General features: G+C 42.5%; 1 protein-coding gene across 2 annotated transcripts in view; it reads left to right on the top strand.

The window, feature by feature from the left end:
- The window catches only part of MYO5B (myosin VB), a 390,244-nt gene that overhangs the window by 147,982 nt on the left and 217,504 nt on the right, over positions 1–24,758 (top strand). For both annotated transcript variants that reach the window (XM_032259434.1, XM_032259433.1), the window contains exons 2-4: positions 359–469; positions 12,695–12,866; positions 16,201–16,345. In XM_032259434.1, coding sequence (XP_032115325.1) covers positions 359–469; positions 12,695–12,866; positions 16,201–16,345 — 428 coding nt within the window. The remainder of the gene's footprint in view (positions 1–358; positions 470–12,694; positions 12,867–16,200; positions 16,346–24,758) is intronic.

The following is a 24,758-nucleotide window of genomic DNA, read 5'->3' as shown; positions in this document are numbered from 1 at the left end:
TAGACTGCTAAATAACTCCCTCTGACTTCACTATTTTGTAACACCCTTTGAGATAATGGTGCGATGTCTAGTGTATATAACCAAATGCAGGCTCAGCCGTCTCTTGGATAGAATTTTAATTTCATTGATCTGTGACATTCTTTGGACATCTAAAATGTGTCCTCTGCCACCAGTCCTGTGAGTTATTCCCCAGTTATCGTGGTATCAGATCACATTGTGTCCTGAAATGAGAAGGTGGGGAGATGTGTGCAGATAGCTTTAGATGTTCTCCTGATGGGCCTTTTCTAGGTAGTGACACACATTTAGAAACCTGAAAGCTTTATTCTGTATCTAAGTTTCTTCTGTTTTAATCTTTCAGTGCACGAGGGTCTGGATCCCTGACCCTGATGAAGTGTGGCGCTCCGCTGAGTTAACCAAGGACTACAAAGAAGGAGACAAGAGCCTGCAGCTCAGACTGGAGGATGAAACGGTAGGAGTGAGTCTGTGGTGGGTGGGGAGCTCAGGTGTGTGAGGAACAGGAGGTAGATAGTACATTGTGAGCTGGTGTTTTTCCTGGACATTGGAGCGCCTGAGCCCTTAGATTCTTTCCTGTTGCTATTAATATATGTGAAAGTACTAAGCCTGGAAGCCGATCTACGCATGTCACAGAAAAAAATAAGTGCTTATTGGGGTTAGCAGCTGAGAGGCCATTGGTGACCAAGGCAGGAGTCTTCTCAGTGGGGTGAGGGGAACAGGAGGTTGAGGCCTCACTAGGAGGCGAGGGAGAGGAGCTACAAGGGTTCCTGCAGGGTTCAGTGGTTGGAGCCGACCTGCCTGGGTTGGGATCCTGGCTCAGCCATCACTAGCTTTGTGATCTTACATCAGTTTACAATCTTTCTGTGTCTGTTACTTCATCTGTAAAATGGGAGTGATAGTTAATCTAGGGCTGTTTTGAGAATAAGATGGGTTAATATGTGGCAGGCACTTAAAATAGTACCTGGCACGTAAGTGCCCTGTATGTGGTTAGCTGCTGTAGTGAGCATTTTTTATTATTTGACCTTCAGGCTGTTTCTTTCAAATGGAAGACAAGGTAGTAACTATGAAATTCTATTCCTCCCAAAATGTCTGATTTAGTTTCCCTTCTTATGAGCCTTTTGTGACCATTGCCTCTGCAACTGGTACATTTCACAAATAATGGATATTCACCCTATATGCTGTGCCAGGTCCTAGGGGGCAGATGGGTGAGCAGTTGTGGCCCTGCTGTTTCAGGTAGCTCAGTGATAAAGCGGGGCAGTGAAATGAACACAAGAGTAAGACCAAGTGTAGTAATAAATGGCAGTAGGCATGGAAGCGAGTGCATAAAGTATGGAGAGAAAAGGAACCTACTCTTTATTTTTCAAAAGATGGGGTTTCGCTGTGTTGCCCAGGTGAGCCTCAAACTCTTGGGCTCAAGTGATCCTCTTCTTGCCTCAGTCCCTGGAGTAACTGGGACTCCTACTGAGGAGAAGAGGGGGTTTTGAGAGGGAGCTGGCCGTGGAAGATTCGGGGGTGTGGTGATCAAGAGTATAGAGTCCCAGCAGGAGCTATGTGTTCCAAAGCCCTGAGACCTTGTGTTCCAGGAACGGAAAGGAGGCCAGTGCATCTGGGAGCTATCAGGGAAGGGGACAGTTGGGTTCAGGCTGAGGATGCAGAGAGAGGTACTTCCCGCAGGCTTTATGGTGTGGGAGATGACTGGGAGAAAAATAGGTTTGGAACAAAGTAGTTGGTAACAAATTTAGAGTCGGCTGTGGGACAGATTGAGTTTGGGCTGCAGCACAGACATTGCTTGGAGAAAAGGTTTGGGATGGAGTGACTTTCCTCTCTGAATGCCAACAGCACTAAGAATGTGTACATATCCTCTGTCCTTTGATCATTTCCTGCCTATTCTCAGTCTTGTCTCCTTTTCTAGGTGGCTGGTGATTAACTTGTTGCTTGAACATCCCACCACTAACTTCTGTTTTGTAACAGCTTAAGCATACCACTTGGTAAGCCTGGAACATGAGCTTGTTAGAAAACGTCTGTACCAAGGTGTGCACCCCTTACGTCCCTCTTCTAGTAGGCAGCCTTCACTAGCCGCCTCTTGGTGTTGAAATGAGAAGCACGACTCCCGACAGATGGAATTATGTTTACCATGTTGAATAACTTCCCACCCCACGTCCAGGAAAAAAAAAAAAGAAATTAGTCCACCCACTTGAATGGTGTGTCTTCTACTATACTCCAGCAGATTTCAATTTCAGTTGATCTTTTCAAGTGGCTGGGTATTTTTAAAAAGTTGTACCGAGGTAGTGAGGAATGATCTGCCATGTTGCTAAAACAGAGCAGATGCTCACCTCCCCTGCTGAAAACGAGCTTGGCCCTGCATGACTAATCCTGGCAGCTGCCCAGACCCCATCGCCTTCTTCCCCTGCTACAAGGCCAGGCAGCATGTAATTGGAAGAGAAGCCTGGGACTGGAGATTAGCAGCTCTCGAGGAATAATGGGCTCTGAATGTCTGAGTCTGTCCAGGTTGCTCATGGGCAGTGGCTTGTCCACAGCTGGCTCTGAGCTGTCATTATGAGTGACATGGCGGAGCTGTAGACTAGAGGCAAGAGCACAGAAATTACGTGGCCAGACTTTGAATGCTTGCAGAGAGTCTCCTCCGAAGCTGAAATTATCTGTGGTATACTATGCTGGCTGGAAAATCTGCCCCAGCAGCCTCTTCTAACCTCAGGCATCCTCCCACCCCCTGAAGCTCAATAGTGTGGGTTTCACTGCATCAGCAAAGGATTAACATCAGTTAGATTCTCTTCCAGGAAGACAATGATATTCCTAACCTCTGACTTGTGATAGGACCTTCCACCGACCTGCAAACTTGTCCTCTCTTCAAAGTCAAGCTTCTGTCTGTGCCTCTAAAAGGGTTTTTCACTGTTGCTTTTGCTTATTCATTCATTTCTATTGTGGTAAAATATATGTGGCATAAAATTTACCATGCTAATCGTTTTTAAGTGTAAAATTCAGTGGCAGTTAGCAGCAACTGAGTACAACAAAATTCACATTGTTGTGCAACCATCACCACTATCCTCCTTCAGAACTCTTCTTCTTCACCTGAAACTTCACAGTCTCTTCTCCTCCCCACAGCACCTGGAAACCTCCGTTCTACTTTCTGTCTTTATGAGTTTGACTGTCCCAGGTACCTCATAGAAGTGGAATGATACCGTATTTGTCCTTTCGTTTCTGGCTTATTTCACCTGGCATATGTAAGATGTTTCATATTGAAGTCAGTAAGATGGTAAACGTCCTGGGGGAATAGCATCTTAGACCTTTTTCTCCCCAAAGCCGTAATGGGTACAAGGTATCTAGGTGTGCCAACTCTGAGCACCAGACTATTTTTAGAATGGATCAGGCTTTCAGGGGATGCAGACTTTGGTGATGAGGTGGCTTCCGCATGCTCTGCCTGGAGTAGAGCTCTGTGCAGGCCAGGCCTTCTCTCCTGGCCCAACCTCCCTTTCTGACTGCTTGACTCGTGCCCTCTAGTGGCAGGGAAAACTATCCTTGTTTCCATGATTTAAAATTTAATTTTCCAACTGAGCTTGTATCTAGTATCTATTATCCACCTTGATGGTGAGTACTCCCTCTGGGCAAGGCCCTGACTTAGCATGAGTGAGAGGAAGACGGGAGCACGTGAGCTTTTCAGAGTAACACACTGTACTGCCTCAGTATTTCCAAGCCCACCCTAACATTTGGAGGGCTGGGGCAAGAGAATGTAACCCTCCATCTGTTTAAATAAAGCATATTTTATCAAGTTATTTAAATCTCATATTTTTAATTTGAATTTTTTTAAACATTTAATATTTTAAAAATAAAGATAGTTGCAGTTCTATTCAATCTCTATCAAGCTGCCAATATACAGAATCACTATCTTGGTTTGGGCATGTTATACCTGCACATATGTGTAAACACATCAGAGTAATATGAATTGTGCAGTATTGCAAAGCGTTTCTCTTTGCAAAAACTTAGTACCCCTGGAACCATGGCAAGGGCATGTGGAGAAGCAAGGACTTGGACCCTTGGCCCAACTAGAAAATAATAATCCATCATGTAAGAATCTTTTGTATGTGCTGTCTGAAAGGAAGGATAATGAGTTTTTCTTTCCTCTTACCTAACCATCTTTGCTACCTGATTCTTCCCTATACTCCAAAGCACCATTTCTCCCGTACTGGCAGTGTTACAACCCATGAAACTTCAAGGCAACTGGGCACCTTGTCTTATTTCAAGAACACAGGACAAGGTGTGGAGAAGCATTTCTCTGGAGTCTGAAGGTGTTAGTCACCAGAGTGGTGGTGAGCACTGCAGGTCATGGATGTTGATCCCAAGGACAGAGGCACACCATGTGTTCTTTACTAAGCTTATATCTTGTGATATTTAAAGCCCTCTGCAACACAGGGCCAGGGAAGAGCTCCCTCTTGCTCAGGCCTAAGGATGGTACTGAACATATCTAGACATTATTACAAGGACCTATCAAACGTGGTTCCTTCTGTCAAGAAGCTGGAGTCTCACAGAACCACTAGGACTATTGTCCTTGCACACTGGTGCACTCAGACTCATCCACCTTGAGAACGCAGAGCTCTTGTCAATTCAATGCAGCTTAAATTGCTGCTGTGCACACATCTGGTGAAACCAGAGAGCGAGCAGTGTTTGAGGATACCCTTCTGGAACCAGCAAAGCTTCTTATTAGAGGTAGAGCTTGATTACTACTTCTTTTAGCTGGACATTTTAGTTCTTATTTATCATAATACTGGTTTATGGGTCTCCTAATAATTTTTCTTTTTATCTTTGCCTTACTTTCAATTACTCAGTTATTGTGGTTATATTGTACATACACAAAATGTTTTAACAAAGTATAATATTGCATATTATTATCTACTGGTAATATTGCTACCACCATAATTAGTGATCTTGTCTAAAGACTCAAAGTGTAAAAAAAACATTGTGGTAAGATACATGTAACGATTCAACATTTTCACTGTGTTTACGTGTTTACGTGTACAGTTCAGTGGCATTCGTATATTCACATTGTTGTGCCCCCATCACTACCATCCATCTGCAGATGAATACTCTTGAAACTCTTCCTAATTTATTGTCATTGATCTACTTTTCCTGCTAATTCTCCCCTCCCCCAAGGTTAGGATGCTTTGCCCAGCTGCTTCAGATTAGAGATGAGCGGGGCAGCAATTGGCACCACTGCCCCCAACATTTGGCAATGTCTGGGCACATTTTTGGTTGTCAAACTGTCATGAAAAGGATTTGCTACTAGCATCTAGTGGGATGCTTCTCAGTGCTCTGTAACGCGCAAGGTGGCACCCCCACAGCAGAGAACTGTCCAGCCCCAGGTGTTAACAGTGACAAGGCTGAGAACCTCAGGTTTAAGCCCATAAGGAAAGTGCTGTGGTCTGTTCATTGCTGGAATACACCAAGTTAAGAATTAAACTGGGACTCCATGATTCTAACAGAATGTGTAAGCAGTGTAATAAAGTCAAAAGATTAACTTTGACTCCATGTTTTTATGCTGCTGTAATCTTGTTTATAATTCACACTTCTTAATTATTGTTGACCAAGCAGTTTATCAGCAGCTTTTCATTCATGGACTACTTTTCTTCTTTTAATTACTTGCATCACTGTTCATTCATCATTCATTAATTAAAAATAATTGTTATTGAGCAATGATGTGTCAGGGTCTGGTTATACAGCAGTAAAAATAACATCTATACCTTTGTGAGCTTTTTGTCCAACTTACGATGAAAATATACAATATAGGGTTTAGAATATGAAAAACACTGGTGGCCATGGTGGGATATTTCATGCTATACCCCCCCTCTTATCTGAATCTGAGTCCCCCAACTTTACACTCTTTTCTTTTTTTTAAGTTGGAGTCTTGCTCTGTCACCCAAGCTGGGGTGCAGTCTCAGCTCACTGCAACCTCTGCCTCCCGGGTTCAAGAGATTCTTGTGCCTCAGCCTCCCAAGTAGCTGGGATTATAAGTGTATACTACCACACCTGGCTAATTTTTGTATATTAAGTAGAGGGAATTTCACCATATTAGCCAGGCTGGTCTCGAACTCCTGAGCTCGGGTGATCCACCAACCTCTGCCTCCTAAAGTGCTGGAATTACAGGCATGAGCCACCACGACTGGTCCACACTCTTTTTAAAACCCTTTTGTGTACTACCTCTGAGTTTCCTGCTGACTTCTTAAAGCAGGAACACTTAGGGTGGCAGAGATGACATGGTTCCTAGCCCCCTTGCAGTTCAGTGGGACCCTGTGATTACTTTTGTCAGTGGGCTCTAGGTAGAACTGATGTCCATCACTTCAGGTGGAAGCAGAGAAGAACCCACAGGAGTTTGCTGTGCTCTGCTCTTCCTCTGCCTGCTGACTGTCAGGCAGCACATTGGTGTCGGCATGACCTTATAGAGAGAGCCTCAGCACCAGCCAGCCTTGAGCATCCAGCATAAATGAGAAATGAACCTTTGTGGTATTAAGCCACTGAAGTTTCAGGGTTAATTTGTTACTTCCTCATGACTTAACTGACTTTTCCTAATGGGAAGGTTGCATAAATCAGAGTATTTTATTTTTTAAGTAATTGAGTGCCTGTGTTGTGCTTTGTGGTGCGAGAGGAAGAAGAAGGTTCTCGTAAAGGAGGATAAGCTTTCTGGGGGCTGGAGAAGACGAAGATAAAACTTAAACAGAACCGTTAGAGAATAAGACACAGCAGAACAGTCATTAAATGTTTGTGTTTTTTGTGCTTTTCTAGGACATAGCATAAAATAACCTTTTACTCCATATTAAATGAACCTACAGCTATAGGCTTGCTCCTGTAGTGAGGGTAAATGGACTTAAGCTTTGAGGTCTCCTCTTACCTGGGGATATAGTTTCCTTAACTTTGTTTTTCTTACAGGATAGCTGTTATAATTTCACAAATGAGAAAACCCCTGCATCCATGGACCTCAGTTAAAAACCTTCAGCTATTGAAGTTGGAAGGACCCTTGAAGATTGCTGAAACTAGGCTTCCCATCTTACAATTACGAAAACTGAGGCACCTGGAAGTCAAGTGATGGGCTCAACGCCTTACAGAACTTGGGTTCAGTTTTTCTCAACTTTGTGCATTAGAAACCCCTGGGGAGCAGGCAAAGCCTAGGTTTCAGCCATAGTAATTAAATCAAAATCTTGTGTTGGGATGTAGGTTACATTTCTTAAAAGCTCTCCAGGGGATTCCAGTGTGCAGAGAGGCTTGTGAGCCGCTGCTTTATGTGATAGTCCAGGACTTGAACACAGGGGTTAACTCCTATTTGGTGCTGTTTCTGACTCTAGGTCAACACCAACTGCTTGCTGGTAACCCTGTTTTTACTAGCCTATCTTTTTTTCTAGATCTTCTGGTTCCATGGGTAGATAATAAAACCAATTCTTTCTTCTCTTTTGTCCACTGTATGATGATTATTAGTTCCAAACTTTTGGGAGTTGTCATTCAAAGATACTTTTATGATTATACCATCTTGCTGTAGTACTATGTAACACAGACATAGATTGAGGTATGGGAGACGTTATCAATGAATTAGTCATTTCACTCAACTAGTATTTTTTGAGCACCTACTAAGTAGTATAGAATTGAAGGCCCATAGAGCTTAGAACAGTCTAGGCCAGCACTTCCAACAGAACATTGGCTGAGGCACAATGTTCTGTATCTCACTTGTGTAATGTGGAAGTCATTAGTTACATGTAGTTACTGGACCCTTAAAATATGATGTGAAAGAAAATAAACTCTTGGAGGCCAGGATCGTGGTGGCTCACACCTGTAATCTTAGCACTTCAGGAGGCTGAGGCGAGTGGATCACCTGAGCTCAGGAGTTCGAGACCAGCCTGGGCAACATGGTGAAACCCTGTCTCTACCAAAAATACAAAAATTAGCCAGGTATGGTGGTGCGTACCTGTAGTCCCAGCTACTCAGGAGGCTGAGGCAGGAGAATCGCTTGAGCTCAGGAGGCGGAGGTTGTAGTAAATCAAGATCATGCCACTGCACTCCACCCTGGGCAATAGAGCAAGACTCTGTCTCAAAAAGAAAAACTCTCAGTACCCAAAACTCACTGTGCCAAAGGGAAAGTTAAGCTTTGGAACTGAGTCACATAATACTGCTATCCAAACAGCTATAATTTTGCAACTCTGTGTCACAGCCTCATATGTAAGCCTTGTTCCCACAATGATAGAAGACCACATTATCTCCCCAGGTGGCTTCCCTCACAAATTGCTTACAAGGAAATTTCTTGAGTCCCTAAATCTTCCAGGGTACATATCGCTCCTATAAACTAGGCCTACAAAACTGAGTTCTGTTGACTCTCACATGACAATGTCAATTACTAGCTTATCTTCATAGGTACAGGACAAGGACAAGACCAGAAATCATCCCTCTGCCTGCCCTGAGATAAATGCACAATGAACTTTTTCATCTTCTCCCTCTTTTCACATGTAAAATATGGATTTACTGAGGCTAATCAGAGCCTGACAAGAATGTAACCATTTGTCTCACTGCCCACCCTCCCTCTCCCTCCTTTTTCCCCTCCTGCTTGCTCTCTCCACTTTAAATACTGAATTTCCCAAACCCTCTTGGACAAAGCATAGGCTGCAGATGTTCCTGTATGGTATTTTTCCCTGTCTGCATCCTCAGCCTTGGCTAAACAAACTTCTGTTTATTGAGACCTGTCTCAATCACTTTGTATTAACAGTGGCTAGTGTGACTGAGAAACTGGGGTTTCAGTTGAATTTAATTGTATTAATTTCACTGAAATAGCCACATGGGGATAGGGGATACCCTACTGGGGAGCTCAGGGGTAGACCAGTTCCTTCCCTAGGCCTCCTGCCACTCTCACTGATCTAGTCCTGCTTGTCAGGCATGGACCAACTTGGAACCTCTATCTGTTCCTGATTCCCGGCTCCTAGTTGCAGAAAGGAGCCAAGGGCCACCCTAAGTGGTAACTAAGCATTAACTTTGTGATGAGTGTTAACATTTAGCCTCCTTTTCACCTCTAAAGGCCCAGTTATTATGGAGTGGATGGAATCTTTTGTGCCGGAAAGTTCATGGCCCCCCATCACGGTCATAACCACTTAGATGTCAAATAAAACTGTATTAGCTGTAAATGCCAGATACCAGCAGCAGTATTAGAATCAAATTCCTGTTATATGAAAAAAAATCTGTTCTCAAGTCTCTCACTTCTGCCTTCCCTCTGGATGTCCACATGCCCAAGAATCCACAGCTTTGGCTGCTGAGCTTACAGCACCCCCCCACCCCTTTTTTGCTGCTCTGGACATTTTTACTCCTTATCAGTTTTACTGAAACCAATACCACCTGGTTTGTCAATAGTTTTCACAAAACTGCATATGTTTGCTTCAACCTGCTTTGGGGAGAGTCTTTTTCTTTTAATTTTTTATTTCCATAAGTTTTTGGGGAACAGGTGGTATTTGGTTAGATGAATAAGTTCTTTAGCAGTGAATTGTGAGATTCGGATACACCCATCTCTCAGTATACACTGAACCCAATTTGTAGTCTCTTATTCCTCACCCTTTTCTCTCTGAGTCCCCAAAGTCCATTCTATCATTTTTATGCCTTTGCATCCTCATAGCTTATCTCCCACTTACGAGTGAGAAGGTACGATGTTTGGTTTTCCATTCCTGAGTTACTTAGAATAATCTCCAGTCCAATCCGAGTTGCTGCTAATGCCATTAATTCATTCCTTTTTATGGCTGAGTAGTATTCCATTATATATACACACATCGCAATTTCTTTATCCACTCGTTGACTGATAGTCATTTGGGTTGGTTTCACATTTTTGCATTTGGGAATTGTGCTGCTATAAACGTGTGTGAGCAAGAATCTTTTTCATATAATGACTTCTCTTCCTCTGGGTAGATACACCGTAGTGGTATTGCTGGATCAAATGGTAGTTCTGCTTTTAGTTCTTTAAGGAATCTAGACACCATTTTCCATAGTGGTTATACTAGTTTATATTCTTTGGAGGAGAGTCAAAGAGATTCATCTGAGAATTGAGAGGAGGCCAGCATTTCTGCCTCAGGAGCTGAAGCCGTTGGGCTCAGGTCCCGGCTTTCTAATCTGAAAGAGGAGTGGCTGGATGAGGGCAAGATGAGCTCTGTGGCTCTGCAACTGACGGTCCCCATGCTGCCTCCTGAGCTGGGTGCAGAGCCCAGGAGAGGAGGGCAGCTGTGCTCCCTCAGGTCTGCGGACATCTCCACCAAGGTGCCTTTGGGATGATTTGTGGGGAAGGAGGTCCGATTAGAATCCTGGTGATATCACTAACAGTGGATGAAGGAGGCTGCCAACTCTAGAATGAAATAAAAATCAGCCCTTGGACATTCTCCACTTCCCCTTGTTCCCACCTTTCAGAAATTTTTCTACGTTGTCTACATGATAGTTAATTGTTCACTAGTTTCCTGTATGGACAAAGTTTAAATAAAAGACCTTTTCACAAAAAGTGCCTTCATTAATAGAAAAAGGAAAAACAGGAAACTGGACAAAGGAAATCCCATTAACAGAGATAACCAATGATATTTTGCACAAACATCAGTCTAGGCTTTCATATAGTTTTAAATAAAGGGAATCCTCTTACAAACTTCATTCCTATTGCAAACTTCTTTTTTTAATTCAGGAGAATGGTGTGGGTAGCTGCCTGACTGTCCATATAGGTTTTTCTTTCACTGTTCATATCTTTGCTCACTTGTGAAATCATTTCATGAGACCAAGGAAGAGTTCATTGATGAAAAATTCTGAGTTAGGTGTTGCCTGCTGCTCTCTAGAGAGGGTAAACCAGTCTGCCCCACCAAGTGGTGGACCGGTTTGTTCACCCTCTTCCTTCTTAGGGCCTTGTCAGTCTGATAAGAGTGCTGATAATCTTTTACTTGCATCTCTTTGGTTACTGATTAAGTTGAATCGATTTTCATCTGTTCATGTGTTATTTTATGATATGTATTCTAGGTACAATTTTCTGTTGGGGTGTTGGTTTTCTTTTGGATTTCTTGTAACATTTTGTATATTAAGATTAGGAATTTCATCATATAATGTAGAATCCCTGTCCCCTTTCCCTTTTCTCATTTAACTTTGCAAATGGTATGTTTTATGATAGGTTTAAAGTTTTAAATTATAGTCAAATTTATGAATATTTTCCTAAACGGTTTTGGCTTTTGCATCATTCTTCAAAACTTCTTCCTTCCAAAACTTACACAAATATTTACCCAGTTTTAAAATTGATTTTTTTAATTTTTGGTTTCTTATGTTTGTTCTACCTAAACTTATTTTGGTAAGATAGAATAAGAATACTGGCCCAATTTTCTTTCCCTAAATGGCTATGTAATTTACTTAACAATACTACTTGAAAAGTTCCTTTTAACCTTTTATTTGCAATTTAAAATTATCACAAACAGATTTTCTCTATGTGCTTGTGTTTATTTCTGAATCTACTACACTTCATTTATCTGCCTATCTTAGCACTTTCATTGCTGGGTTTATTAATATACCTTAAGATTTGATAACCAGGTCCCTCTAAAAATGAGGTGGGAGGAACATTGATATTTATATTAAAAATTGACTGTTACCCCAGTAAGTTGAGTCTTTTTCCATAGAATTTTCTAAAAGGTTTATGTAAAACAAATTATTAAAATATGATCTAAAAGCCACCTGTATCAGAATTACTGGGGAATGTATTTTAAATTTCAGATTCCTGAACCCTGCCTCAGATTTCCTGATGAGTAAGTTGGGCTCAGGAAAGTTTTTATAAGTGTTCCAGAAGATTTTTAAGAATACCATAAGTATCTTAGCACTCAGATAAAACAGGGTGAGCAGCAGCCAAGTTTCTCCTGTTTGTTTAAAAACATCCCCATTACCTTCTTATAAATTATGTGTGCAGATGTACATGTGTACATACATGCACTGAGAGTTACAAATGTATCCAGTGAACATTTTTGAGTACTTAATGTTGTCCAAGTGCTAAGAATACAAGGGTAACACCTCACATCTGAGATTTGACCTATTTGACCTTAAAATGTAGACTCCTACTCCCTGATAATGCATATACATCTCAGACTCCTAATATACTTTTATGAAAGCACAATTACTGCTTTAGAAGAGCTTACAGTTAGGTTAGGGAGAAATATCTGCACAAATGGTTCATTTGAGTCTGCTTACAGAGGGCAGTTCATCAGATACAAGGTGATCCAAATAAAAGTGGAGTGTGTTGGTTAACGGCAGAGAGCGTGTGAAGCATGAGCAATAAATGGGGCCAATCGAGGAAGTTTTTCTAGATGGAAGAAAGAACAGCACTCCAATTGCAACTGAAATTAAAGACTTATTATTTTTCCCTTAAGCAATAGAAAACTCTCTTAAACCTGGTTATGTTTTCTGAGCTGTGTGTTTCAGTCATCTACCTTAATATCGTGGGGTTATGTTATCAGCAAATTTTCCGTCTGGGCTGGTCTCTCACGGGAACACAGGTATTTTGTTCAGCTTGTCTTTCTTTAAAGCATTATTTATCTTCATCACTTACTATCATGTTAAGATGGTGATTCCAGCTAAGAAGACAAAACGTTGAATACAGACCTAACACTTCATAACTGCCTTTTTGTGTCTGCTACTTGCTTGTCTTTAGATTCTGGAATACCCAATTGACGTACAGCACAACCAGCTGCCCTTCTTACGGAATCCAGATATCTTGGTGGGAGAAAATGACCTGACTGCCCTTAGCTATCTTCATGAACCTGCGGTTTTGCATAATTTGAAGGTCCGTTTCCTGGAGTCCAACCATATCTACACTTACTGTGGTAAGTGGGGGGCATCTGTTGGTTGCATGTGTTAGAAAGTGCTTACCAGCTTTAGACTTGTTCAACTCAAACGCTTAGGAGTCCTCATTTCGCTCTCTCATTTGTAAGTACCTCTCCTCTGAGGCCCTTGAAAGGTTTGCAATCAGTAAATGTGGCTTAATTAGGCTGCCCCAGTCTCTGCGGGATGATTGGTGTTAATCATGGATCAACCAGGGAAGAAACGGGTCACACCATGTGGTATGACTGGCTTAGCTCAGTCCTGGGAGTCCTGGGAGAGCAGTAAGTACAGCACCGTGTCTGAGCTGGGTGCCTGCTCTCGGCACCAATCCCTTGTTTCGTTTTCTGCTTGAAAAGCCTGCTTTTCTGTGATCTTCCCACTTGCCTCTGTTTGTACAGACATAACACCCGATGAATATTTGTCAAATTAGCAAAATTCATTAACATACTTAAATCCTGAAATTAATTTGATTTTCTTAAAACTTCTCCTTTCCTATATCTCAAATTCTGATCTCTCTTTCTTTTTAAAAGAATATTGCTAAGTGGCATAGCAAAAATAGAACCCTATGAACCATTGTTTGAGAGGCAAATTGAGGATTTGGTCGGGGATTCAGCTGCCAGGCTCCTTTGTGGGAATTGCTCCTTTGTGGTCTTGTCCTGGGAGGAAACACCTGGCGTGTCCCCTCTGGTCTTGCTCATTGTCATAAGTGACACCGCAGGAGCTCTGGGGATTTTTCACTTTTATATTCCACTTTGGTTTGGAATTGGTAGTTTAACTACTACGCTAGGGTGAGCTTTTCTTCCAGATTTCAGGAGCTATAAATAGCAGGTTGATTTCGGTGCTTGAGAACTGTGGTTTCCCAAAAGCTCCTTCATTCCAACTGCTGGTGGGAGTTTTATTTGAAACAAACTGTCAATTATCAGAGCCTTTAATAAGATGTTTATTTCAATAAGAAGACTTTTAAAATTTGACTCCCATTTTAGGAGAAAAAGATAAGGGACCATCAGCTTCTGTTTTTAAAGGAATCCCCTCTACGAACGATGTCCTGGTGTCTGTAGATAATTATCCAAATGCATCTTGACTCCTCTAGTTCAAGCTGCTGAGAGTGACTGTGTGGCCCAGAAGTCTGAGTCACCCAGGAAGCACTAGATTCTGCTCTGGAGGGGCCAGGATGTTTAAAGAAAACATGACCTCAGGGTATGGTATGGAAATTTGAATTGCATGCCACATGGTTTAGAATCTTACAGAACTGCATTAACTAGCAGAACATGTGAGGCTGTTCCTAAGAGGATTCTCCAAGTGATTAGCCGCTTTAGTGGAATTTATCAGGGTTCTGGGCCTTATATTTTGGTCTTTTCAGGCAAACTTCTGTCAAGAAGACTTGAGTGTCTTTTTCTCCCCTGGTCCTTTCCCCTTTACGTGGAATAATCTGGTTTATTACACTGCACGTTCCCAGCGTCTCTCTTCAAACGCCAGAATGGAGCACGGTGTAGGAGACTTCCATCTGAGCAGCCGCCTTTTCATTGCCTTCTCCTCCCCACGTGATTGGAAACGTTTCTGGTTTTTGTATCAGTGGGTCTTCTGACATCTAGAATGTGATCTTATGGGAAAGAAAAGGGCATGTTTCTGTTTCATCTGAAAGATCAAATTCACACTTTTTTCTTTCTACAAGCTCCAATATCAAACTGCCTCATCCATCCATAAAAGATTACCTGAACCTTATAGTATTTCCTGATTGCTCAGTCAACACACATTTACTGACTCAATCATTGCAATGCATTCTTTAGGGGACACAAGATGTAAGGGAAAAAAAGATGAGATGTGGTATAACATTTGGCCCAGCAATCCTATTACTGGGTATATACCCAAAGGATTATAAATCATTCTGTTATAAAGACACATGTACACATATGTCTATTGTGGCTCTGTTCACAATAGCAAAGACTTGGAACCCAAATGCCCATCAGTGATAGACTGGATAAACAAAATGTGGCACTTATACACCATAGACTACTACGCAGCCATAAAAAAGGACGAGTTCATGTCCTTTGTAGGGACATGGATGAAGCTGGAAACCATCATTCTCAGCAAACTGACACAAGAACAGAAAACCAAACACTGAATGTTCTCACTCATAAGTGGGAGTTGAACAATGAGAACACATGGACACAGGGAGGGGAACATCACACACCGGGACCTGTCAGGAAGTGAGGGGCTAAGAGAAGGACAGCAGGGAGGTGGTGGTGGGGGCCAGGGGAGGGATAGCACTAGGAGAAATATCTAATGTAGATCATGGGGTGATGGATGCAGCAAACAACCATGGCATGTATATACCTATGTAACAATCCTGCACGTTCTGTACATGTACCACAGAAATTAAAGTATAATAGTAAAAATAGCAAACACGCAGTGCTTATCATACAAGGCACTGGTCTTAAGTGTTCTCTTTTTGTTCTTTTAACCAAAAACTGTCACCCAGGCTGGAGTACAGTAACGCCATCAAAGCTCACTGCAACCTTAAACTCCGGGGCTCAAGGGATCCTCTCATCTTAGCCTCCTTGAGTGGCTGGGACTACAGGCCCATGCCACCATGCCCAACTAATTAGTTTTTTGTAGAAAGGAGGTTTCACTGTGTTAACCAGTCTGGTGTCGATCTCCTGGCCTCAAGTGATCCTCCTGCCTCAGCATTCGAAAGTGCTGGGCTTACAAGCATGAGCCACTGTGCCTGGCTTTTTTCCTTGCTCAGTTCATCATTTTTCCTTAGGATGTCCCAGATAAATGCAGTTGTTATATCCATTTTATATAATAGTTGAGGAAACTGAGGTACTGAGAAGTTAATTGCCAAAAATTACATAGTAATTGGCTGAGCTAAGGTTAGATCTCAAGATATGTACATTGTATTCACCGTCCACATGTCATTGTGCTTTAGTTAAGATAACCAATGTACAAATAAGAAAATGTATAATCCCTTTCCCAGATTTTAGTTCTGAGATGGATTTTTAAGTCTCTCTAATATATGCAGGTAGAATTAAATGTCCTCTTCTCTCTGACCCTGGAACACCTTGCACATGTCTATTTTATGAATTCAGTTTTTTTAAGCATTTGTGTGTGTGTGTGTGTGTGTGTGTGTGTGTGTGCGCACTTATTCCAGGCTGTAAGGTATTTGGAGACCTGAAGCACACAGATGAGCCTTGATTGAGCAGATTGATGGTTAAGACGGGTTCTGCTGCCCTCTCGTTTTTTGATTTTTGGTGTGTGTATACATGGGTGGGTGCCTTGAGCTGGTGCCAAGTGGCTGCTGTGCTGTCTGACTCTGACCATCTCGTCTGTTTGCAGGTATCGTGCTTGTTGCCATTAATCCTTATGAACAGTTGCCAATCTATGGACAAGATGTCATCTATGCCTACAGTGGCCAAAATATGGGAGACATGGACCCCCACATCTTTGCTGTGGCAGAAGAAGCCTACAAGCAGATGGCCAGGTGAGGCTGTCCTCAGCCCAGAAGTCCTCCTGGGTAGTCAGCCGGCAAAAGGGGAGTTTTTACCTTCCTCTGACACTCACGGTGAGGTGGTGAGACTGGGATTGAGGAAACATCTTAGAAATAAAGCAGCCCAAGTTCTTTTCTTAATTTCCTCATGTCTTTATCTTATTCCAGTGAACTTGAATCTAGACTTGGAGAGCCGTGACTCTTTAAACTTATTTTATTTTATTATTTTTGAGCAGTGGAATAAATCCCTTGCATTTCATCTCTCTTTGACTTCCTTTTGGCCCCTTTCCTCCCTTCATGGAATCATATAATTCATTTGATAGCATCTTCATTCACTTACCCCAGCCTGATCTACAGATAGTCTCACTGAAGACTCCCTTTTGAAGAAACCAGGACTCCTTGACAACTTCTTGAGATGCTAAACACTTGGGGGCAGAAATTGAAGTTTCAAATTGGCAGCTGTGCATAGCAGTGTGGGGTTTTTAGCCTGGAAGTGGAGCTCTGTGTATACATTTAAATATACCTCCTCCTTATTGCTGTTATTCTTTTCACTCTGAAAAACAGCAGATCTGTTTCATCAGAAAATAGGTTGGGCGATGGGCTGTAACTTCAGCATAAAGTAGGGAAAGATAGCTTTATCAGTGTTTTGGGGGAAATGCAGGTCTCAGTTAATGCTAAAATGATAGATTCTTTCAGCCAAATTTTTCTTGTCACCTCTAGAGAACATCTTATGGAGCCGGAAACATGCAAAGCAAAGTCTTTTTGGAGAAGTAAAGCTATTTAGATTAATTTGGTATAAGGCGTTAGTGGTTTTGGGGGGAGGAGAATCCCATTCTAGGTGATCTGTGCTTCAGTGGATTTCAGGATATCATTTTCATCCCAGTGAAAGTTTCCACGAGGGAAGACTGTTTTATGGGCTTCCTTGCAGATTTATGGTGCTTTATTGCTGGCTGTAGAGATCAGTATATAAAGGTCTGCTTCATTATAATACTCAGTGATGTATTCAAAATAAGCACTGATTGAAGAGCTGAAAAATCTAATACACAGAATGATCTGTAACTGTTTTATTTCTCCTGAGTGTGGAGCTAAAATTATTGCAATCTTTGACTTTTCTCTCATGCCAAAAGAAAGACCATATACTATATTAATCAGCTATCAGGGCTCAACCAGGAGTTCCTTAGCTTAGACAACTCACTGATGTGCACCTCCTACCCAGTGGTGTGTGGTTCAGGAGAAGATTGTGTGGAGAGAAGAATGAGCATTAGCGTGTTGCACAGTGTGCAGCCGTGCGTGACTTTCTATTGGAGGCCATGGGTATGGCACAGAGGAGGGAGGCCTGGGGACTGAACAGATTCTGTGCTTTGGAAAAATCTTTTCAGCTGAGTGAGTCTACATGCACTTCATGTGAGAATAGCGAGACTCTGTCCTCCTTTGGAAGATGGTTTCTTTATGTTCTGAAAGAGAAGGTGGGTGTTTGGTTCTCACCATGTTGTACCATGCCGACAGCTCTGACAGTTAAGACTTGTCCTGTCATGGCTGGCCTTCACATTTGGTTGCTTTCATCCCATTCTCTTAGCCATTGCACTTAGGTGTGTCAGAAGTTTCTATTCTTCATCAAAGCTGCTTGTGGACCCCTGTAGGTTTGAGAATCTTCCAGCCTTCCACCCTGTGGAATCTTCTAGCTTTATCCACCCTGCAGACCCTTTTGACAAGATTCCTCTTTTCTTCCCTGCCATGCCTGAAGCTGGGTCCATGGTTACTCTGCACTTGGGTTATTTCACTTGCTTGGGACCTTTGCACTCATTATGGGGAAGGGGATGTGTGGGAGTTGGGGGTGATAGTGGTAATACTGTCTTGCCCGAGGGTAATGAATTTGACAGTAGAGAGTTTGGATGTTAAGGCTGAACTGGGATTGCTTCCTTAAGGTTTTCTTTAAGGATTTAAGGTTTATACTTGTTTTACCCACTGGGTCTCAGGGTGTAGCCAAATAATTTTGCTGAAGTTCTTGTGCAATTGTTTCACATGAACATGCGTTTGAAATAGGAAGATCAGCACATGTGGCCACAGGGAAGAGCTTTTTTTTTTTTTTTTTTGAGTTAGAGTTTCACTCTTTCAGCCAGGCTGGAATGAAGTAGCGCGATCTCGGCTCACTGTAACCTCCAGCCTCCAGGTTCAGGTGATTCTCCTGCCTCAGCCTCTCGAGTAACTGGGATTATAGGTGCTCGCCACCAGACCTGGCTAATATTTGTATTTTTAGTAGAGACAGGGTTTTACCATGTTGGCCAGGCTGGTCTCGAACTCTTGACCTCAGGTAATTAACCCACCTCGGCCTCTCAAAGTGCTGGGATTACAGGTGTGAGCCACTATGCCTTGCCAGGAGGTATTTTTGAATTAGTTCTGTTGTCAGCAGTTCAGGGTTTCTGTTATTGATCTGAGAGGTACATTGGAAGCCCTAGCAGAATCTGTTGAGCCATTGGTTAGATGCAGGACAAGTTTTTACTGTATTTCCTGTGTGGGCCTTCTTTATCAGTTTCAAATACTAGAACACATTCATTCAATGGTACTTGTCAAGTGTCTGTTGTGCTTTTTCTGACTCATCTGTAGTCACTGAAATAATTATGTGGTTCAAGTAGCCATAGGCTAGCACAATGTACTTTGAATTTGAGCTTTCCTAAGCTGGGTGAAATGAGAGGTGTAAGACACTAAAGTTAATAGTTTTCAGTCTTTGGAGACTACAACTCACGTGACCTTGGACTTAGTGATTCTTTTTTTTGGTTTACCAGGGACTGGATTTTCTTTCTTGATGTGGCTCACACAGAGACTCTTGATGCTTTAAGTGTGTGGTGAGACTCTGTGAGAGCATGGAGGGCTAAGTGTAGATCTTTATTCCCCCCACGCCCCCGCCAAGAGTTCCAGGAGAGCACTGCTAGTGCTAGAAGAAAGTTAGAAGAGATACCAGTAAGAGAAGAGGATTGGTTCACTGTCCCTATCCCTGTCCTCTTCTCCAAGTCTGGGCTTGAGGATGAATGCAGATTCACAGTGAAGAAAAAGGGAGTGTTAAAATCCTATGACACATCATTTTCATGAATTCTGTCCTCTGTATGAGAATCCTGTGGGGAAGGGGCTGACCTCTACTGCTTAGCTCTATGCTTCCTACTCCTGCTTTCCCGTCTGAGACCCAGAAAGCCCACTTCCTCATTTTTACCTTCCTCAACTCCAGCCTCAGGTTCTCCATCAAATCATTATCAGTAAATGTTTATGAAGTATCAGTTTTTTGATAGGCTCAGTATTGGCCACTAGGAAATGCAAGACCTCACTCTGCTTCTTAAGGGGCTCACTGTCTGGTGGGAGAGAGAAGATGTACGTAGGTCTAGAAGCCTGTAACTGCAGGAAGTATAAATAGAAACTGTCCCACAGTGTCATTTAAAGTGAGTTTGGAGACTTGATGTCACAGATAGCCCAAGAAAACTAGGATTTTAGCTGGGTCTTGATGAATTGGTGGGATGCATAGAGTGAGGAGGCGGCCTCTAGGTGGGTGGAGTAATGGACCATAACCTAGGAAGCAGGGCATCAGAAGGCATCACAAAATCACAAGAGACTACCTTACACCCACTAGGATGGCCACAAGCAAAGATATGATAACAGGTGTTGGCAAGGATGTGGAGAAGTTAGAATTCTCACACGCTGCTAGTGGGAATGTAAATGGGTGCAAGCGCTGTGGCAAATAGTCTGATGGTTTTTTGAAAACAAAAATCCCCCTATGACCCAGCAGTTCCATTGTTAGGTATGCACCCAAGAGAAAGGAAAACTTTTTTTTTTTTTTTTTTTTGAGACGGAGTTTACTCTTATCATGCAGGCTGGAGCATAATGGCGAGATCTTCATTTACGGCAACCTCTGCCTCCCAGGTTCAAGCTATTCTCCTGCCTCAGCCTCCCGAGTAGCTAGAATTACAGGCACCTGCCACCACACCCAGCTAATTTTTGTATTTTGAGTAGAAACAGGATTTTGCCAATTTGACTAGGTTTGCCTCAAACTCCTGACCTCAGGTGATTCACCTGCCTCAGCCTCCCAAAGTGCTGGGATTATAGGCGTGAGCTACCACGTCCGGCCAGAAAACACATATTTACACAAAAACTTACTTACACATATTCTTAGCAGTGTTACTCAGAATAGCCAAAAGATGAAAACAACTTAAATGTTCATCACCTGATGAATGGATAAACCAAATGTGAACTATTCATACAATGGAATATGACTGGCCATAAAAATGAACAGAGAACCGATACATGCTACTACATTGATGAACCTTGAAAACATACTAAATCAAGCCAGATACAAAAGACCACATGTTTTCTGATTCCATTTCTATAAAGTGTCCAGAATACGTAAATCTATAGAGACAGAAAGTAGATTCATAGTTGCCTAGGGCTGGAGGTTGAGGCAAAATGGAGATTGATTTCTGAGGGGTATGTTTTTTGGTGGGGTGGTTGTAGGGGCGATGAATTGTTCTAAAATTGGTTGTGCTGATGGATGCACAACTCAGCAAATGTACTAAAAACCATAGAATTATACACTGTAAATGGGTGAATTGTGTGTTCTATGAATGAGATCTTAATAAAGCTATCATAAACAAAAATACATGGTAAGGAGACAGTACGTAGGCAAGTTTAACTCCTGCCAGGGAGTTCTGGGCTGTAACGTTAGAAACAAGGTGAAGCCAGATTGTGGAGACCTTTGCAGGATGGGGTGAACTTTAGGGAAGAAGTTTGTTCTATTACCAGAGAGTATAAAGGTGGCCAAATGACTTTGGGAAACTGTGGACTAACCAAGTTAAACATCTTCCTTTAAGGCTGAGCTTCCCAGAGCCCTTATGTTGACACACCTTCTGAGTTTCCAAGATAGGGATCTATTATGCTGGGTTTGCAAATCATATTTAGACACAAAACTGTTTTCAAAGATTATTTCGAGGGACTAATCTGCAACACTTTGGGAAATACATAGAGTGATGGAGGAATTTTAGTGTCTTGGGTAAGGAAATAATATGATACAAGAGATGTTCAAAGAGTTTTTCTCTGATGGGTCCTATTTCTTAATGATCTTTCTCTTCTCCATATTCTGTACATTTCCAAGGATAAGAATAGCTTCTTATGAGAAGTTTAGCTTGTAGAAATAACTTACCTGTGTATAGCAGGAATGATACAGGGTGAGCCTATATGACACAGTGTTATGTTCTATTTATTTTCTCTTCCATGCTTTATCCCAGGGCATGTGATGGGTGCTCAGCAAAGAATAGGAATAATTGACTAATGAATGCATTTAGTTCTCAGAGTTGCTGTCTGACATCAGTTATCCCCACAGTATAGATGAGGACAGAGACTTTTGGATGCTGAATAGTTCTCTATGGTCATGAAGATAGTAACTGGGTACAGATGGAATTCAGACCCAAACCTGTTTGCTGCATAGCTTCCTGCATTAGCTGAGAAAAATGGTACTGCCTCCCTAAATGGGCAGAGATGGAATCCAGACCCAATCTGATTGGCCAGTGCTTCCTGCATTAGCCAAGAAGCTGTTCTACTTCTCTTAATGGGTAGCAATAGAATTTAGACCCAATCTGTTTGCCCCAGAGCCTCCTGCTTTAGCGAAGAAGCCCTACCACGTCTCTAAATTTTGTCTGCTTGGCCCCAGACAGTCATATCAGAACAGAGGAGATTCTGGTTCCCTGGGTACCACTGAGGACCAACATGGATAGATCTTTTTCCTTACAGTTTTGGTGTGTTTTTCAGCCTTGTTGGTGGGACTGTGCCATCTTATTTGGCTAGCTGTGTCTGATTGCTTTTTTGAGCTGTGTGTTTCATTGGTGCTGTGTCTTTATTTTTTTTTTCCCCTAAAAGGACGTGGGAATGCTGCAGAGCAAATTTATTTGTTCAGGTAGCCAGGGTGATAGAGCACCCACGTTCCTATCTGTCTCTGCTCTGTTGCCAGCTGTGACTAATAATGAAAGATGAAATTGCTGTTGCCTGGGGTTCCAGGGAGGGGTGTGCAGCTCAGAGGCCCGTGGAGGGTGGGGCTGGTGAGTAATGAAATGCACCCTTGCCAGAGTAAGAGCCATCCTAGAGATGGGGTTTCCAGCCCATTAGGATGAGAGCCTGCGCTCCTTAAGGATAGGGATTCTAGTTAATGGTCCTGGTTGGGCTCTTGGAAGAGGGTCTCTTGCTCGATTTGGGTCCCCATATGTGTGAAACACATGTAGAGAACTTGATGGTCTTCCAGGGAAGCTGTATGGAAATGACTGTCCATAGTGGAAAAAACCAAAAGTGTTGCTCTTTGGTAAACAGGAGGGAAGAGGTTGCAAGGCGAATGGTATGAGTGGAAGTGAGGGGCTGTCCTCTGTTGACAGGACAACCCAAAGTGAGCACATTGACTCCTCAGGGCAATGAGAAAAATTCCTCATTGTGGAAATACATTTCTGAAGGGAAGGGAGTGAGGAAGCCATGCAGTTTCCTTTTTTGGAGGTCAAAACAGTAACTAAAAATAGAATTGACAATTTATCTTCTTAATGATGGAGATGGAACACTCTGGGATGCATGAGAATGGTCTCAGGACTTTTGCAATCACCTCCAGACTGCAGATTCTGTCAAACTTGGATCTTTGGAAATACATTTTTCAAAAAGAATTATACATAGGTGACCTAAATCTTCACGTTGCTTGGAGATCACGTTTTAAATAGAATAATGTCGGTTTCTTCCTTCAGTTTTGGTATAAGGTGGTTTGTTATTCTGGGCTGTTGCGTGGTTTGGGGAAGTTGGGGATGTGGAATGCTTCCTGAGTCTCCGGTTTTCTGTGAGAGAATGTCATCCTGCTGATGGGAGTGTGGAGCCAGGTTTTTCCTGTAAGTGGTGTGCTGTGCAGGAGAATGCAGGGGTCTGTCCCCGGTAACCTCATCTCTCCCAACCTGCTGTGTCCCAGGGTAAACTTTCTGACCTCTGTGGTTCTCAGCATCTTCACACTTTGAGGAGAACATTGGCCTTGCTTCTGAGAGGAACTTGGATCCAGTGAGATGTCATGAGGAACCTTTGCAAGCTCTTAAGTGCTGTAAGACTTTGGGGTATAGTTGTTACAGCTGACAGATTCATGAGCTGTGGTTGAGTTCAGAGAATGGTGAAGTACCTGGGGAGGTCAGTGAGTAGGGAGCAATGACTGGGTGAATTTTATAGTAAGTCTGAAACCAGGACTTCAGTCAGCCCTGAATTTTGGATGAAGTTTTTGTTTTCTTCCCCATGCAGTATAATCTCAAGTCAGGGTTAGTCAGAATTGCATTAGGACAAGGTATAAGAAATGTTCAAGATGTCTGAACACAGGAATGGTCTTTAACTTCTTCTTCGGCATTGTCTCATATTTCTTGAACAAGCCCTGAGCGTTCCACATTCAGATTCCTTCCTGGGATGCTCTGGGCTGTTCAACTGTCCCTGTTCTTTCCTCCCCACCTGGGTCTTTCTGTGACCTCCTGCACAGCCTTGCCAGTGCACCTGTCTCCCTCCCTATCTCCCTCCCTTAGGGATGATACAGCACTAAGGTTTTGTAAAATGGTTTTGATCCTTTATAATATCTTAGATGGTATTGTTGTTTGTGTTCTACCTATCATATTCAAATTGCTAGTTATATTAAAATTTCTGAGTAAGGGAAAGTTATTTAAGTGTGCAGTGAATGTGGCTAACGATGACATCCCTATTTTAAAATTGATAGTAAAGGGATATTGCCATCTCCTTTTAAATTGTTCATTTAGGAAAGAATAGGATAGGCAGTTTCCTTTGTCTGCCTTCTATGACCCTGCAGAGGTCATAAATATTATTAACAAGTTCCATATCTGCAGTATACCCAAAATGATTTGTGAGGTTAAATCTCAAATCGAAATCGTAGAGCTGAGAGAGATTTTAGTTTCTTAATATTCACTATTTTACCTGGAGAAGCAGAGCATGTTAGAAAGGAGAGAGCCTGCAGTCACCAGGTGGAAACTGGTTGTGCAGGGTACTGTGTTCTGGGAAGTGGCCTTTTGGGTGCTGCCTTACCATTCCCAGTATAGGAAACTTTCTCAAATGTGTTACATTTTTAACAGCTTTTATTGTCAGGAGTTTATCACACAACACTTTGCTGAGTCTCTGTTTGCCTTCATCCATGGATCTGAGCTCTTCCTGTGCAGCTGGCCAGGATAATGGCCATTTTCTTACATGGCAGCCCCTTCTGTCATATGTCCTTGCCCCCCACTCTGGCCCAAGCCTCCTGGCTCCCACCACCCTTCCTTATGACCATGGCTTTTCAGAAACTCTCCTATCTGGCCACCCTGAGATGCCATCTGGTTTTTCAAAGTCTGATGTTGCTGGTCGCTGGATGTGGTCTGCAGAATGTGAG

The sequence above is a fragment of the Sapajus apella genome, unplaced genomic scaffold (genome assembly GCF_009761245.1).
Source record: "Sapajus apella isolate SASKATOON/1434 unplaced genomic scaffold, GSC_monkey_1.0 scaffold109, whole genome shotgun sequence".
NCBI lineage: Eukaryota > Metazoa > Chordata > Mammalia > Primates > Cebidae > Sapajus > Sapajus apella.
This window is presented reverse-complemented; position numbering and strand designations above follow the sequence as displayed.